The sequence below is a fragment of the Camellia sinensis genome, chromosome 4, assembly GCF_055761805.1.
Source record: "Camellia sinensis isolate YWXY chromosome 4, ASM5576180v1, whole genome shotgun sequence".
Lineage (NCBI taxonomy): Eukaryota > Viridiplantae > Streptophyta > Magnoliopsida > Ericales > Theaceae > Camellia > Camellia sinensis.
In genome coordinates this window covers 140,172,078-140,189,123 of record NC_138964.1, presented here as the reverse complement: position 1 = coordinate 140,189,123, position 17,046 = coordinate 140,172,078, and the positions used below count along the sequence as shown (strand labels likewise).

The following is a 17,046-nucleotide window of genomic DNA, read 5'->3' as shown; positions in this document are numbered from 1 at the left end:
GGAATTAATTTCAATAGATCGGGTATGTAGTATAGAGTCTGACTTCACAACAAGAATAATGGCTAGTTTGGTCATTTTCTGAAAGCATGTCCTTATAGACAGAGTAATTTAGCTCGTAGACTTTATAGACAAAAAAAATGTAAAATTGGGCTGTAGTATTGCGTCCCCTTTGTTTATTTATTTATTTTTTGTGACAAACGAGATAAATTAAACATATTACAATTATTGAATCAATTAATTTTTGTTAAAAATGATACATATAAAATATTCTACAAAGTGAACAGTTTGACTCATTGAAACGCGACTCATGATAAATTTCATAAGTCTAGATGATACATTCCAATTCAGAAAGTTTGGCATCTACTAAATAATATAAAAAGTTAAAAAGTCACTATTCTATTTAAGTCATATCATCTTATTTAAATCACATCACCTCTCTAACACATCACATCAAATCCAATCCAAACCCAACCCATCCCATATAAGTTAGCCTCCGTTTGGGAAGTGGGTTGGCTTTTTGGCTTTTTGGCTTTTTTGGCTATTTTAGCCTGGGCTTAAAAGCTTGGTTTGGGAAGGGCTTTTTGACTTTTTGGCTTTTTTGAGTTTTTTTGTGAGAGAAGAATGTAATGATTATGGGTTGGATGTGATGTTTTGTTTGTTATGGCTAAAATAGCCTATTTTGTCTTTTGTGGCTAAAATAGCCAAAAAAACTCAAGAACCAACTTGCCAAACAAAGGCTTAATATATTAAAAAATATATTTTTTTAAAACATCCAAAGACCGAACATTTGACTCATCTAAACGGTACGTGATCGATTCACAAATTCAAATATCACCTGTAATTCAGATCTAGACTGAATTAAAAACCCAAGGGGTGTTTGTGAAATTATCTAAAAACATTCAACTAGGGATATACTAGCAAAATTATATACATAGATATAGATAGATAGGTACAGACTATGGGCTGTCAGTCGACAAAGAAAGAAAAAAGAAAAGTCTGAAATCTCTCTCTCAAAGAAACTTCCCAGAACCAGCCGGCACCAGAAACAAGCAAATCCAGTTTTCACCGCAATCCAGTACCTAAATTCGCCTCCTGGTCCACCGCTTCTAACCAACCAGTATAATTCTCTCTCTCTCTCTCTCTCTCTCTCTCCTCTTTCACACCCAACAAACTAAAATGTTTGCAGAGACCAAACCGTGATTCACGAGGTTAGGAAATTTTTCTTAATTCAAATCAATGCTTCAAGTTAAAAGTACATATTCGTACTAAATTTTTGTGGGTTTTATTTTTGGGCTTGGAAGTTTTGTGGGTTTTGATGATTTTGCTTTTATACCTTGTTCTTGCTCAAAGCAATGCTTAAAAGTAAATATTTCATACTAAATTTTAGTGTTTATTTTTTTATTTGGGCTTGGAAATTTAGTGTGTTCTCATGATTTGCCTTCATACCTTTTTCTTGCTCAAAGCAATGCTAAAAGTATATATTTCATACCAAATTTTAATGGGTTTTTTTGTTTTTGTTTTTGTTTTTGTTTTTTGGGCTTGGAAATTGAATGTGTTCTAATGATGTTTTTTATTTGTACCATTTAAAAAAAAAAAAAAAAATTCTTTGATTGGTTTCTGAATTCTGATTGTTTTAGGGTTTCTTTTTCTTATTTCGTTTTGTTTTTTTTTTATTATTTATTTTTGTAACTGTAATTATGGGTAGGTGAAGGAATGCAGTGGTGGGTATTGTTTAATTTGTTTTCTGGAATTAAATTTATTTTTTTAGGAAGCAAGGAATGCTTTGATTTATGATTCCTAGAGTAAGAAAAATGCTTCTATTACTGCAATCCAAATTATGAAATTGTTATTGAATAGCAATTCACAAATGATTCTATATAATACTAGAACGATGAAATACCTCTTTTTATATTTCACTTGCATCATTTTCTTGCCTGCCAAATTTATACTTGAATTTTGTTGAATAGTTATATACTTAGCTCCAAATAATTGTGAGGTTTCTTTCTTGACCAAGTAAAGAGGATATTATTTTTGTTCCATTTTTTACTTATGCAACTATGGGGTTCCTAAAACAAACTTATCAGATAATTTAGCTCCATGGGTTCAAACCACGGAAATAGCCTCTACGCATGTGCGGTGAGGCTATGTCTATGAAGTACGGATGCCTGTCCTTGGGGCATGTATTGGTGTCCGACACACACGTGCTGGACTGCTGGACGAAGTGCCCCATTTTTTTCCCCTAGTCTGATAGGCGATGCTGCAGATGAATTTGATGAGAATAAATATTTGAGATAGAATAAATATATAATACTTAAATATATAGCATACAATAAATATATAAAATTATATATTTTGTATGTGTTTGCATTTTTTGAAAATTTGTGTGTCTGTGTGTTCATGTCGCATCCGTGGCTGTTTAGGGTTTATGTGCTTCTTAGGGTTCACGCACATAAGACCCTCGGGCATTAGGGCTGCCATTTTTAGATAATGCACATTTCATTTACATCCTTGTTTGTGATTATTGCTAAAAGTAAGCTTCGCGTGGTCTGTTAGGATTCTTATCTATATATATATTTAAATTTTCTTTGGATGCTTTTATTAATTTTTGTAATGTTTAATCTATTTATAACTAGAAGAAGTCACATTTGTTGCATGCTGCAGAGTCTCTGTGAATTATAAAGGTCATGGGTGGCAAGAGTTCTAAAAGGGCAAGTACGGGTCGTTATTCATCGTTTGAGTCTGGTTCATATTCATGGGGTCCTCAGGGCTATCCTGCTCAACCAAGCCAAACCTATATGCCACCAAGCCAAACCTATATGCCACCACCTACACCTCAAAGCTATGGTGTTCGAGCTCCAGAGTCAAAAAGGAAGCTTGAGAGGAAATACTCAAGGATAGATGACGACTACAATAACGTCGATGAGGTAACATAATATTTTTACTTATTTCAGTAATAATAAAACGGCAAGATGATTTCCAATCACGTGGAAATCAGAACATTAGCTATACTATATTGCAATGTATTGTATAGAGCCTTCTGTAGTAGGCATCTTTTCAAGAATCTGCTTTATTTCTAGAAAATTAATGCCATTTTAATCTTTGAGGTGGTTGTAATGTCTGAATCATGCTACTCATTATTTTGCATGGAACCCAGATTTTAGTGTTCTCATTGATATAATGATTTTTGAATTTGAGTTTAATATCGTGAGTATAGAGGTTGAAAGGTATTGGTTATGAAACACCGGATGTCAGTAATGTTATCTTGATAAATGCTTCTCTATTTATGTGTGGACTTCAGATTTAATTGTACCAGGTGTGTCAATGATTGCCATATAGAACTGACAATGGTAGTCAGTATTACCAATTTACGAGCAATATTGATTTATACTCTCTATTTTTCTTTTCTTTTTGTGTAAGCATCAAAATGTATGCCATGACAAATGAATTTACCCGTATGGCCTGGCAGAATAGTGCATGTTAGCAAAGCACAATACTTTGTGTTACCTTCTTTTATTGGTTGATTACTTATTAAATATTGCATATTGTTGTGATGTGTGTCTCTATGTGATTGTTAGAAATTTGAGTTATGCTTCACCTACACGGGTGATCCCATTTGAAATTTCTCCTAGAAATAATAACCCATCCAAGTTTACTTATTTTCTAACAGGTTACTGAAGCCTTAGCACGTGCTGGCCTAGAGTCCTCAAATCTTATTGTTGGCATTGATTTCACTAAGAGCAATGAGTGGACAGGTCTGATTTCATCTGTGTACATAAGTTATTTTAGAAACATAACACTACTACATGCTTAACTTGTGTTGATCCTTGGTGTTAGGTGCAAGGTCATTTCACCGGAGAAGCTTGCATCATATTGGTGATGAAATGAACCCTTATGAACAAGCAATATCAATTATTGGAAGAACGTTGTCTAGTTTTGACGAGGATAACTTAATTCCGTGTTTTGGATTTGGAGATGGTAAGAAACCTTTAACATACTGGTTAGTATATTCTCCAGATAATGCTGATCATATGTTATTCAATGTTGGCAGCTTCAACACATGACCAGGAAGTCTTCAGTTTCTACCCAGATGAAAGATTTTGCGATGGATTTGAGGAAGTGCTGACGCGATATAAAGAATTAGTCCCTCAGCTGCGACTTGCAGGTTGAGATTTGTTTCATACACTTTCTTTATTGTTCTTGTACTAGTTGTATAATGCGGCTTATTATATTTTTGCTTTTTCTTTTTTCTTTTTAATGTGGCAGGGCCAACATCATTTGCTCCCATCATTGAAATGGCCATCACTATTGTTGAGCAAAGTGGCGGCCAGTACCATGTTTTAGTAATAATAGCAGATGGACAGGTATCTATTTTCTGTCTTGATTTTTTAGTTTAACGTAATATTTTGTCTAAGATAGGTTTGTTTTGATTGCCTGATGTGCCATAACTTATATTGCAAATGACATATGAAATCAAACTGCCACTTCTGCGTGATGTGCATAATGGTATTTTTGTGTGGAAGCAAGTTTATTTAGTGGCAAAAGTTAAACGAAAGTCATCTTGCTTTGTTGATCACATTTCAACTTCAGACTCTCAAGATCCTATTAATTAGTGGTTGTCATAGGTGACAAGAAGTGTTGATACTGGGCATGGGCAGTTAAGCCCCCAGGAAAAGAAAACTGTTGAGGCGATTGTCAAAGCTAGGTAACTTGCAGGTTATATGTTTTGTCTGTGATAGCTCTCTTGCCAAAACGCTTTCAAATGCCAAAACACTGTGAAATATGATTCTTGTTAATTTGCAGTGAATACCCTTTGTCAATAATTTTAGTTGGGGTTGGAGACGGACCATGGGATATGATGAGGGAATTTGATGATAACATTCCTGCTCGAGTCTTTGATAATTTCCAGGCAAGTATTAGTTGGAGTCCCACAGACAATTGAAGTTCATCTTTTCTGTTTGTCTTATTCACTCTAATTCTATGTTTTTTCCTTCGTAGTTTGTGAATTTTACAGAAATTATGTCAAAGAATGTAGATAGATCTAGGAAAGAAGCGGCTTTTGCTCTAGCGGCCTTGATGGAAATACCGTCACAATATAAAGCAACGTTAGAGCTTCAATTATTGGGGTGACAATTACAATTCTCTACATTAGAGTTGATGGTTTGGCGTTTATGTCTATGGACAAATTTATGTATAATTTGTTTATTTATGTTACATTGTTCAATCAGTGCTCAGAGGGGGAAGGATATAGACAGGGTTCCTCTGCCCCCTCCTCGATATGGTTCATCTTCTTTTGGCACGCCAAAACATTCACGGCCTACCAGTTTCCGCCCAACTGCACCTTCTTCTGATGGACATAATGTGGCTGTTGGGACAAGTCGACCTGCGAGTTCTACTTCGGATAACCATGTAAGTGCATTCTCATCACTTCTCTAAAAGAACACTTCTTTTTATTTTTTATTATGAATTATTATTACCTTTTTCTCTTTGATGTCGTTTTGCTCTGGGTATGATGATATCAATACCTTTTCTAATTCCATTTTTTCTTGTTTCTAGACTTCCTGTAGTTGTGGAATAATGACTTGCAATATCTTGAACATAGTTTGTGCCTAAGAAGCACATAAGAAGGTGATGTGTCCGTGTCGGATACCGACACTCTTTGGACACTTCCGGACTCGTGTCCGACAATTGTCAAAACATGTCCTATTTTTTTAATTTTTTTTAAAGACTCGGACACCCTTCAGACACTTGGAGGACACACGTGTCTATCACTTGAACACACATGTCTATCGATTAGACACGGGTGAAATTAATTATAAGTTTGAACAAAATAACTTAAGATACAATAATAAAAAAGAGCCATATAAATTTTTAAGAATTAGTTTCATATTGCTTTTTTTTATTATCTTTAAATGATATAATCATATATATATGATTTATAATAAATATATAAAATTATATATTTCATGCGTGTCCTCCATGTGTTGTGTCTTGTATTATTTTAAAAATTTGCATGTCGGTGTATCCGTGTTGTGTCGTCCGTGTCAATGCTTCTTAGGTTTGTGCTAATTGTATGATTCTAAATCAATACGAAACTCATTTCTTCTTTATTTTCCAACTCATAGGTTTGCCCTATTTGCCTCACTGATCCAAAGAATATGGCCTTTGGTTGCGGACATCAGGTACAATAGTTTTCATTGTTATAAACCCTCGTTTGGGAAAAAGGTCGAAGCTACATTGATGAGTTAACTTAATGTTTATTTGCAGACTTGTTGCGACTGCGGAGAAGATCTTGAGTTATGTCCTATCTGTCGAAGCACCATCCAAACCAGGATAAAACTCTATTAAATGGCATCTAATGTTGCAAAAACATTGCCAATAATGACAGCTCCCAAACTCGGGTTCATCACATCTTGTGCTATGTACATATTTTCACTTTTTTGATTCACATGAGATATTTGTTTGTGCACTATATCTTTTCTATTGGTGAGATGTATAAATTTGTAATAAGCTTTAGAGTGCCTGAGGTCTTCTATAGGATCATGAGTTCTGTACTAACTTAAATTGGTTCATTGACGACTTTGTTTTTTGATTCTGTTCAGTATGAAACACTATTTTCTCTGCCCTATAATTTTTGATAGCATGTGTCATATTAATACAAGGGTTGCTTTTGATTATGGCTCAAGTGATTCGGCTTATGTGGTTCTTTTAGGCTTTCACACCAGCCTTCAGCTCGACAAAGAGCACCAAGTTTGTAATGTTTGTATACTACATAATTCAATTATGGTCATGGTCAGGAAATTTTGCTTTCGGTTTTCTTTCATATTTTTAAATTTTATTTTATTTTTTGTAATATTAAGCGAGTTGCGTGCAAGTACCCTACCATTTCCCCTGGGGCTTGTGAGAAACAGCTTGTGTTTATGCTACTTTACATGAAATTTTATTATATTTCTGCCTGTGTCTGAAATCGATAGACTATGACCTCTTTTGGCAAAGAGGTTAAAAGCGGCTTTTTTGGCGTTTAGATTTTTTTGAGTTACATCAATTCTCTATTTTTTTAAAAAAAAATAAAAAAAAAAGTTTAAAAATCAGTTTTTAACTTGCTTTTCAAAACAAGCCTATGTATGAGGAGTAGCAGAACAATTAGCCGGTTTGTGTGTTTGTGAGGAGGTTAGAGGCCAGGGAAGACATGTCCAACATGAAGTGATGCTGTTTTACTTGCAATAGTCTTCTTAATTTGGTTGTTCCGTGTTACACTTCCGACAGGCTAGCATCACATTTTGTATCATCCTGGCTTGAAACTCTGCAGTTTGGGTTATTTATAGTGTATGATCTCCAGCTTCAGCTCCAGACCTGATCAGCTAAGGTTTTTACTCATCTTCTGAAAGGTATTTTGCTTTGTATTTATGTTCAGTATCACTCCACCATTTTGTCTGCTGCAATGCCTTGCGATCTTAATGAAATTTTCCGTGACCTAGGCTTGGTGAACTTTCTGTTAGATCATATGTGTTGGTGTGTCTTTCTGCAAGGTCAACCAAACAGCCCTTCATCTAAAGACTCATTGCTATGCTAACTATTATTTTTTTTCTTCTGTGATCAAAGTGATGCTCGCTCTGTTGAGTGCAACATTTCAGACTGCAAAGTTCGGCCTCTTAAGGCTTGACAGGGATCTCTGGTGTTACTCGGGTGCTTTCTTGAGCCGTGGAACCCCTGTCAAGACCCGTGAATACAACAATGATGGTTGAATGAATCAGGTATGCTTCCGGTTTTAACATATGAATTTGTTTCTAAGTCGTCTTATGGGCACTAATTTTTACCCCTTTTGTAATTTATATATTAAATCTCACTAATTTTGATTAGGAATGGAACACGAGTTTTATGAGAATTTTCTTTTCCGTCTCACAATTTTTTTTTCCTCCATACCAAACGGGCTGTTACTTTCTTACTGTTACACATGCATATTTTTCATGTGCCAAATAATCTTTGACCTTGCAACTTTACCAGATTTGGTGAGATTATGATACACTACCTGTCTACCAAACCAATGATTGGTGTATCTTCTCAAACCTCAAAACAGAAATGACTTCGTTCACACCTGACTGACTGGTGTCTTAAAAACGGGTCCTCCAACCATGCACACTCTAAAAAAAAAGGGTGTATTATGCAAGTAATAATATTTTGTAGAGTTGATACCACAAAGTTTTATAACGAAATTGCTTTTAATCATAATTAAAAAGAGCATAGATCATAACCAAATATCACGTGATTAAGAACTTTTTCAGTTATAATTAATAACAATCATGAGAGGTCATAATTAAATCATAATTAACATCGCAATGGATGATTATTAATTATCACAAATGTCATAATTAGAGCATATGATATTGTTTTTTATAGACGTTGGATGAATAATTGTGTGTTGAATATCTTTTTAGGGCCAATTTACTCCCCTCTCCTCCCCCTCACCCCTAAAAAAAAAAAAAGAAGAAAAATCTTAGGTTATGTTTGGTTTATAGATTTAGAGAGGGATTTGGAAATAGAATGGAAAAATGAAAAGGTATGTGAAATGTCATTATATTTTACTTACATTTTATCTATTTTTTTCTTTTCCCTTTTTCTTTTCAAATCTGTATCTCACACATTCTCTCTTTTTCTTTCTAAATCCATGAACTAAACACAACTTAAGAGAATCAAATTGCATTTTTGAGCATCTTTTAAAAAGTAAGGCAAATTAGATTTAGCATCATTGTATTTTACACTCAATCTCACTTTATTTATTTCTCGACTTATACGACAATCAACCTTTCATACTTTAAGTCAAGTTTCAATAAGCAGGCAGAAATTTGTTAAAAAATGAGTAATCAATACTTTTTAACGGAGTATGAAGAAAAAAAAGAAGAGAGCAATCAACACTTGTTAACAAAGTAAATAAAATATAGGGTAATCGACATTTGTTAACAAAATTAACCAAAAAAATAATACTAACCAACACTTATTAGCAAATTAAACAAAATATAATCAACATTTGTTAACAAAATAAACAAAAAGCAAATTAACTAACAATTTTCAACAAAGTCCAAAATTAGAAAAACTAGCTACACTTTTTTATGCCAAATAATAATATAAAAAAAAGTAATTAACACTTTCTTCTTTTCGGTGATGTGCTCTGGTTTTGTGTGCAAGAAATGAAGAGAATGTTTGCATATAAGCATTGCAAAATGCTAGGTGGCAAAACTTGAGAAGTTATATGAATTTACTGTATTGCCTTTGAAAATGGCCACGTGAATCTCATGTGCCTACTTTTTCGTTTGTTTGTTTAATGTGGTTAACAAATTAGTTAAATTGAAACTTGATCGAAAGTTTGAAAAGAAAATTGTTATTTTTCAAGAATCAGGCAAAATAGAATTAGGTATAAAGTGTAGGGTACTAAGTGTAATTTATCCAAATAGATGGAGTAGGGTATTAGTATATCTAATACATAATTTAGATGTAAATATTTGTCCTCTAAAAAAGAAAATATTGAATGAATCGACCGTAAATTTTAAGATTTTACTATAAAATCATTTCTGAACACGTGAGACACTTCATATATCCACGTAATAAATATTTAATTATTAAGCGTATTGTTATTAATTATTAGTAATTATTGTAGAAGTTGATACCGGTTAACATAAACCTAAGCCTCAATGACAACTTGACTCTTTTATTATTAAAAAAGAAAAGCTTAAAAATTTAAATAAAAATTATTATTAAAAAAAGTAAATTAAACACATTAATTATTGACATTTTTTCATATAATTAAAAAAGAGACCCTTTTCCCCCCTCATACATAGTATTTTATAATAGCCATCTACCTTCAATAAATAATTGACAATCTATTCTACCAATTATGATCCTATTTAGCCTCCGTTTGGCAAGAAAAAGCCCAGATTTTTTTGGCTAAAATAGCCACAAAAAACAAAATAGGCTATTTTAGCCACAAAAAACAAAACATCAAATCCAACCCATAATCATTACAATTCTCTCTCACAAAAAAAGCTAAAAAAGCCAAAAAACCAAAAAACCCTTCCCAAACCAGGCTAAAATAGCCCAGGCTAAAATAGCCAAAAAGCCAACCCACTTCCCAAACGGAGGCTTAGTTTAATAGATAGAATTGACAATTCATTTTATAATGTTATACCACCCACCACGTTTAAAACTTCTCATAATTATTTTTAAATCTGACATAAAAATTTAATGATATTGATCTAGAAGCCTACAAAAGAAAGAAAATATGAGTCCATGTTACTGCCGAGAACATCTCGTCCACATCAACATGCGTTAGAAAAGAGAAACTATTGTCATAAATACTGATGATACAGTTACTACACAACGGGTCCCATGTAAAATGGGTAAGATTAATCCATGCTTCTTTAATCGGTAATTGAGTGTTCAACTCCACCAAAAAACCTACACAGGAGTTCAATGGGGAATGGGGAGTCCCCCAGCGAACCCTCCGACGAGCAAGTTAGAGAGAGAGAGAAGTGAAATGTAGAGAGATGAATTGAAGATAGAAAACTTAACCTTCTTCTTGTCTTCAACGTTTGCTTATATCCTTTGGTCATCATTTCGCTGTCCCTTCCGACCTGCCATTTTGGCTGAAAGTCTATGCTATAACTTACCTTGTTCAGGGTAAGGGGGTGCTGTTTTGACGGAGAGGTGTTGTCGTAATAAATGCTGTGATGGGCTGCATTAATGGTGATGTGCAGTGGCAATAATTTTGCAGATCTTTGTCTGCTGATGTGGCTTGTCCTTTACCTGCCGTATGTCTGAATGTCATTGGCTCTTTGTGCTACGTTGGATTCCAGCTGTTCTGGACTTCACCAGCTGGGTTATGTATTGGGCTCCAAGTGATGAGTTTGGGTTGTTCATATTGGGCTATGGCCTTTATGGGCTTGCCCACATCTGTAGTCCCCCATTCCCAAGTGCAGCTTTAGTCCAACGAAGGGAATACTAATGAAGAGAATGAGGGTGTTAGAGATTGGCAGGATGGAGGTCGATTGGCAGGGGCGACCGAGTGGGTGGGCCGACCGCGAGGTGGGCCGACCGTGAGGTGGACCATGAGGTGGACCGACCGCGAATCGTGGCTGAATGGAAGGGCCGACCACGAGGAGGGCTGACCGCGAAGGTTGGCCGAGTAGGAGGGCCGACCATGAGGAGGGCCAACCGCAAATGGTAAGGTGGAAGGGCACAGGGCTCAAGAGGCAGCGTGTCACGTGGTGATTTGAAATGAAAAAGACAGGGTAAGGGAAGGAGACGGTGGATCGTGGTCGCACACGTGGCAACATCTCGTGGGGGGGAGATTAGGCATTGGATCAGAAATGAAACGATAGGTCATTATGGGTATTGAAAAGATAGTTTTGGCGGATGTTTCGAAAAGTTTTCAAACTGGCGCAAATTAATTGCGACCCTTGGAATACGGGCAAACCTTGGGCTTTTGGCATTATTCGATTTACCTACTTCTTTGCGAAAAATCAAAACATCCCAAGTGTTAACTCCTTTGTTGCTGACGATACACCTCTGCAACATTTTTTTAATTTCCTTGTACCTGCATCCGAAGCGATTCGAAGACATACCATAGAAATGACCCAAGAAGAAGCTGTGAATGTCAGGGTGGATCCGCTTGGTGATGACGACGCAGTGGAGTTAGCAGAGCAATATAGGACAGAGAGGCAAATGGAGAAGGTGGGGGAACCGGTGGTACGATCTCATGCTTCCACCATTATAGTAGCTCCGAAGCCAATCAGCTAGGCGGAACCAGATCACTGGCACACGAAGGCTGACAAATCGACGGTTACCGCGGCAGAATTGGAGGCTATTCACGAAAAATACCAGGTACCAGCTGAAATAGAGTTATTGTTGTCGACGTTAACGGAAAGGCCATCCGACACAAGGCCGGGGAAGTTTGCCCTTTACGCGGAAGCATTGAAGGGGGGACTGAGGCTGTCACTGCCGCAAGTGGTGGTAGATGTCCTGAACCGTTTGGAAGCGGCACCGGGCCAACTAATGCCCAACGCGTGGAAGATTGTACTGGCCTGTGCAAGCGCGTGGCCGAAGGCGAACGAAGGGGCGGCCGTGACAGTAGACGAATTCTTCGCATGTTATAAGGTCTCAGGACAACAAGAGACTTGGGTGACGTTGTAGGCGGCAGCAATGAGGGGTCTGGTGGCGGGGCTGCTGTCATCAATTAAAGGTTGGAGGCCGCGGTGGTTCTATGTGTCTGTGAATGGAGGGGCTGGGGTGAGCACGGTGTGGAGAGTGCCCACCAAATCTGTAGAGCCAAGACTAGAAGCAGCGGTAGAGGAGAAAATAAAGAAGGTGAAGGCATAGCAGGAGAATGATGGGGTCAGGTGGGACGAGCTCGTTCAACCTTCAGCCTTGTTTGCGGCGGGATTGGGCCTTCAGCCGAGCGTTGGAGACCTGGGACGGTCTGAACTAGAGGTGAGGAGGAAAGCGCAAGAGGCTGAGAATATGGCCATCCTTGCCAAAGCCAGTAAGTTCAAGGAGGCGCAGGATGACCGACCGCATAAGCCGATCGCGCGGGAGAGGATCCGACCGCGCCCAAAATTGCTGGAGGAAAAAGACTTGGGTGAGTCTGAGCCATGACCGCCCCCTATTTATCCTTTGAAACAGAGGGCCAAGGAGATGGGCAGTGTGGGGAAGAAGAAAAGAAAGGTGAGGAGGGGTGAGGGGGAGCCTGCCTTGAAGAAGAGGAGAGAAGTGATGGCAGAAGAGACCAGTGTGGCCAATAAGGTAGATAAGGGGAGAATGGAGGAGACCCCAGGAGGGGTGGTCGTCCTAGAAGTGGTGGAGATCGCCTTGGAGAGAGTGGAGGTCGTCCTAATGATGGTGAAGATCGCCTCAGAGGTGGCGAGGGTCACCCCCGAAGTGCAAGTAGAAGGTGGGGCAACTGGCCCTGAGCCAAGGGGAGGAGAATAGCCCCAGGGGGGTCCTGCGCCCCAAGGAGGGGGTGTCAGGCTGACGATCGGGATCTACCACGCTCGCGCAGTGGCTGGGCGGCTGGAGGGGGAAGAAGGCCAAGCCAGGGCTGGTGCAGATCGCCTTATGGGGATCGTGGATGAGGCAGTCGTGCGCTCAGTAGCCAGATTCAATGAGGCTGAGTTGCTGAGGGGTTTATGCTCTGCTCAAACGGAGGTAACCACCTTAGCAGGAGCTCTGCTGAGAAAGGCGGCGGCTGCAAAGATGAAGGCAGACAAGGCCCAGGCTCAACTTGCAAGTTTGAAGGAGGAGCGTGCAGGCTGGGAGAGTGCCCATGCTGAGCTGCGAGCGGTCAAGTTGGAGTTGGAGACCGAACGCCGCCAGGTTGTGTCGCTCGAGTTCCAATTAGCAGGCGAGCAGAAGAAGCTGGGAGATACTCAAAAGGACTGCGCGGTCGCCATCGAGCTATTTGAAGAGGCTATGACCAACAATGAAAATCTGCGTGCCCAGCAGATCAAGGAAAAAGAAGACGCAGACCTGGAGATTTCTGGGCTGCAGAAGGAGCTGGAAGATGAGCATGTTAAGGTAGTGGAGGTGAGGGAGGGCCTGCAGAAGGAGTTGCAGGAAGAGAGGGCCAAGGCGGCTGTTGAAAGGGCGACCCTGCAGAGGGAGTTGGAGGAAGAGAGGGCTCAGGCAGCCTCTGAAAGGGCGACCCTGCAGAAGGAGTTGGAGGAGGAGAGGGCCAAGGCAGCCTCTGAAAGGGCGGTATACCCCGATCTGTGTGTTGCAGCAGTGGATCAATTCAAGGGGTCTGCTGAATTTCAGATGGCAGTTGATGCCGCGGTCGCCAGCAGCTTGGAGAGGGAGGAGTCTGGGGGGGCGGGCCCATCGAGAATGACCGCTGCGGGCAGGCCTGAGGCAGAAGTTATTGAGAGCTTCCAGCGGTCAGACTTCTATAAGCACGAAATGGCTAAGTTCTGGGACAGTGGCTGGAAAATGTTCAAGCGTAAAGCTAAAGAGATGTTCCTAAGCTTAGACCTCAGTAGTGTAAAAATTGACGAAGACGATGTAGCCCAGACCCCCCTGGATGAGGGGATTGAAGAAGAAGACCTCGTTTCCAGTGAGGAGGAATAATTGAAGCAAAAGGAGAAGACCTTGCACATAGAGTTGTTTTTTTTTTTGAAATGCTGCAATGAACTTATGTACCAGTTGGTGAATAAATGAAATTTGAGTTGTGTTTTAAGTTTATTATTTTTGCTTGTGCATCTGGAATGTATAAATTATTGTGAAGTGTAAAATGTAAGGAAAACTCAATGTAAAGTGAATTTTAATTTGTAAGAAAAATTCAACGCAGAGTGAATTTTAACTTGTAAGGAAAAATTCAATGCAGAGTGAATGTGAGAGAACTCAATGTAGAGTGAATTTTAACTTGTAAGAAAAAATTCCATGCAGAGTGAATGTGAGAGAACTCAATGCAAAGTGAATTTTAACTTGTAGGAAAAAATTCAATGCAAAGTGAATGTGAAAGAACTCAATGCAGAGTGAATTTTAACTTGTAAGGAAAAAATTCAATGCAGAGTGAATGTGAGAGAACTCAATGCAGAGTGAATTTTAACTTGTAAGAAAAAATTCAATGCAGAGTGAATATGAGAGAACTCAATACAGAGTGAATTTTAACTTGTAAGAAAAAATTCAATGCAGAGTGAATATGAGAGAACTCAATGCAGAGTGAATTTTAACTTGTAAGAAAAATTCAATGCAGAGCAGTCTGGCCGAGCTCTTCATGCTCAGTCTGGCTGGGGCTTTTTGTGACTCAGTCTGGGTGAGGCTTTTTGTGACTCGGTCTGGCCGAGCTCTTCATGCTCAGTCTGGCTGAGGTTTTTTGTGGCTCGGTCTGGCCGAGCTCTTCATGCTCAGTCTGGCTGAGGCTTTTTGTGCTCAATTTGGCTGAGGCTGCCATCAAAGGGTTATTGGAATACCACAGATAGTTGAGATATAAGCTTGCTGTTATACAAAGTGTAGCCCGTTGGGTCATAAATTTACATCATATGCAAAATAATGAGAACGTTCAGGTGTGCAGATTGTCAGAAAGGACATACACCAATTGGACAATACAAAAAATACAAGTTTTATTGATAATAGCGCTTCAAATGCTCAGCATTCCAAGGATGGGGGAGGTCTCGGCCTTCCATGTCCTGAAGTCGGTAAGTGCCTGGGCGAGGTCTGGCTTTGACAACGTAAGGTCCTTCCAATTTAGCTGCCAGCTTGCCCTCAGCCGGATTCTTGGTAGCGAGTGTTGCTTCGCGTAAGACAAGGTCCCCTACGGCGAACTCCCTTGGTCGGACTCTGCGGTTGTAGTATGTTCTCATTTTCTGTTGGTAGGAGGCCAGTCTGAGAGCAGTGGTTTCTCTGAGCTCTTCAATTAGGTCAAGGTCTTCCCGACGGAGCTCTTCGGCCAGTTCAGGGTTCGGGTGTGAGACCCTTGGGGTAGGCAGGCCGACTTCCACTAGGATGATCGCCTCAGCGCCGTATGTTAAGCGAAAGGGGGTCTCCCCAGTGGAAGTCCGAGCAGTAGTACGGTAAGCCCAGAGTACATTCGGTAATTCCTCAGCTCAATGTCCTTTAGCAGCTTCTAGCTTAGTTTTGATGATCTTCAGAAGGGAACGGTTGGTGACCTCGACTTGGCTATTGGCTTGGGGATGACCTGGGGAGGAAAAACAGGGTTGGATCCAGACGTCTGCACAGAACTTCCTGTACTTGGCGTTGTCGAATTGTTTGCCGTTGTCGGAGACGATGGCTTGAGGGATGCCAAACCTGCATACGATCGAGTGCCAAATGAATTTGGTTGTGTTCCGTTCGGTAATAGTGGCAAGGGGTTCTGCTTCTACCCACTTGGTGAAGTAATCAATGGCGACAATCGCGAACTTGGTCTAGCCTCAGCCGGTGCGAAGTGGACCAACTAAATCGATCCCCCATTTGGCGAACGGATAAGGACTGCAAAGTGTGATCAACTCGGTGGGAGGAGCATGGGAGATGTTGGCTAAGCGTTGACATTTATCGCATTTGAGCACGAAGTCGGTCGCATCTTGGTTGAGGGTAGGCCAGAAATATCTAGTGCAAAGGGTTTTGTGGGCTAAGGACCGGCCGCCTGAATGATTATCTCAGATACCTTCATGGATTTCTTGCATCACATAGGTTGCTTGAGCTGGACTGAGGCATCAGAGATACGGGTGTGAAAAACCACATTTGTACAAGACACCACTGACGAGGATGTAACTGGCAGATCGGGCCTTAACTTTGGCGGCTTGCTGTTGGTCATCTAGAAGTTCCCCCGTTGTCAAAAATAGAAAGATGTCCGACGCCTAAGGGATAGGCTCATTCTGGAGGAACTGCACTTCTTGCTGATCGGGAGAAATGGCAGGGTGGGCTAAGTACTCGAGACGGACACCATGACTGAGGTCGGACTGGTCTGCAAAAGCCAACTGAGCCATATCGTCTGCCTTTGAGTTTTTTGCCCGAGGAATGTGCTGGATGTAGAAGGTATTGAAGAGGCGAACATGGGGAAGGGCAATATCCCTGTAAGCCCGCATTGTGTCCTCCGAATTCCCCCGTTATTTGTCCGACAATGAGCTGGGAGTCGCTGAACACTCAGATGTGGCTGACACCAATGTCCCTGGCTAGGCGGAGTCTTGCTATCAATGCCTCATATTCGGCTTCATTGTTACTGGTATCGAACAAGAAATGGAGAGCACATTTGAAATAACCACCCTCAGGGGCAGTGAGGATGAGGCCAGCCCCACTGCCTTCTCTGCGGGATGATCTGTCAACATTGAGAGTCCAAGAATGAGGGTCCTCTGGCTCGGTAGGGGTTGGTGGGGGTGGAATGACCGTGGTTGGGGTAGGATTAGTGAACTCCAGGATGAAGTCGGCGACAGCCTGCCCTTTAATTGCTGTTCGTGGTCGGTAGGAGATGTCAAACTGGTTGAGTTCCACCGACCATTGCATGAGTCTGCCAGAGAGCTTTGGTTGCTGCATTACCTTCTTCAAAGGTTGGTCGGTCAGGACCACTAT

General features: G+C 40.0%; 1 protein-coding gene across 4 annotated transcripts; it reads left to right on the top strand.

The window, feature by feature from the left end:
- Positions 1 to 826: 826 nt before the first annotated feature.
- Positions 827 to 6,628, top strand: LOC114312189 (E3 ubiquitin-protein ligase RGLG2-like). 4 transcript variants are annotated; one of them, XM_082866322.1, is made up of 12 exons: positions 827 to 1,117; positions 2,662 to 2,924; positions 3,668 to 3,752; positions 3,835 to 3,975; positions 4,049 to 4,162; positions 4,264 to 4,361; positions 4,623 to 4,702; positions 4,801 to 4,906; positions 4,996 to 5,123; positions 5,226 to 5,406; positions 6,123 to 6,179; positions 6,265 to 6,628. In XM_082866322.1, the coding sequence occupies exons 2-12, from the start codon at positions 2,685 to 2,687 to the stop codon at positions 6,343 to 6,345; spliced, it is 1,311 nt and encodes a 436-aa protein (XP_082722448.1). In that variant the 5' UTR covers positions 827 to 1,117; positions 2,662 to 2,684; the 3' UTR covers positions 6,346 to 6,628. The 4 variants fall into 4 exon arrangements, 3 of the variants coding, with proteins under 3 accessions (XP_082722448.1, XP_082722447.1, XP_082722449.1); XM_082866321.1 differs by having other exon boundaries at positions 926 to 1,208; XR_014327591.1 differs by having other exon boundaries at positions 940 to 1,208; positions 5,226 to 5,625.
- Positions 6,629 to 17,046: the final 10,418 nt, after the last annotated feature.

Bases quoted from the DNA above. Each gene is read 5' to 3' on its own strand.
- LOC114312189 (XM_082866322.1), top strand. From the start codon at position 2,685: ATGGGTGGCAAGAGTTCTAAAAGGGCAAGTACGGGTCGTTATTCATCG. The intron at 3,753-3,834 runs GTCTGATTTCAT...CCTTGGTGTTAG, and splicing joins TAAGAGCAATGAGTGGACAG to GTGCAAGGTCATTTCACCGG. The intron at 6,180-6,264 runs GTACAATAGTTT...GTTTATTTGCAG, and splicing joins CCTTTGGTTGCGGACATCAG to ACTTGTTGCGACTGCGGAGA.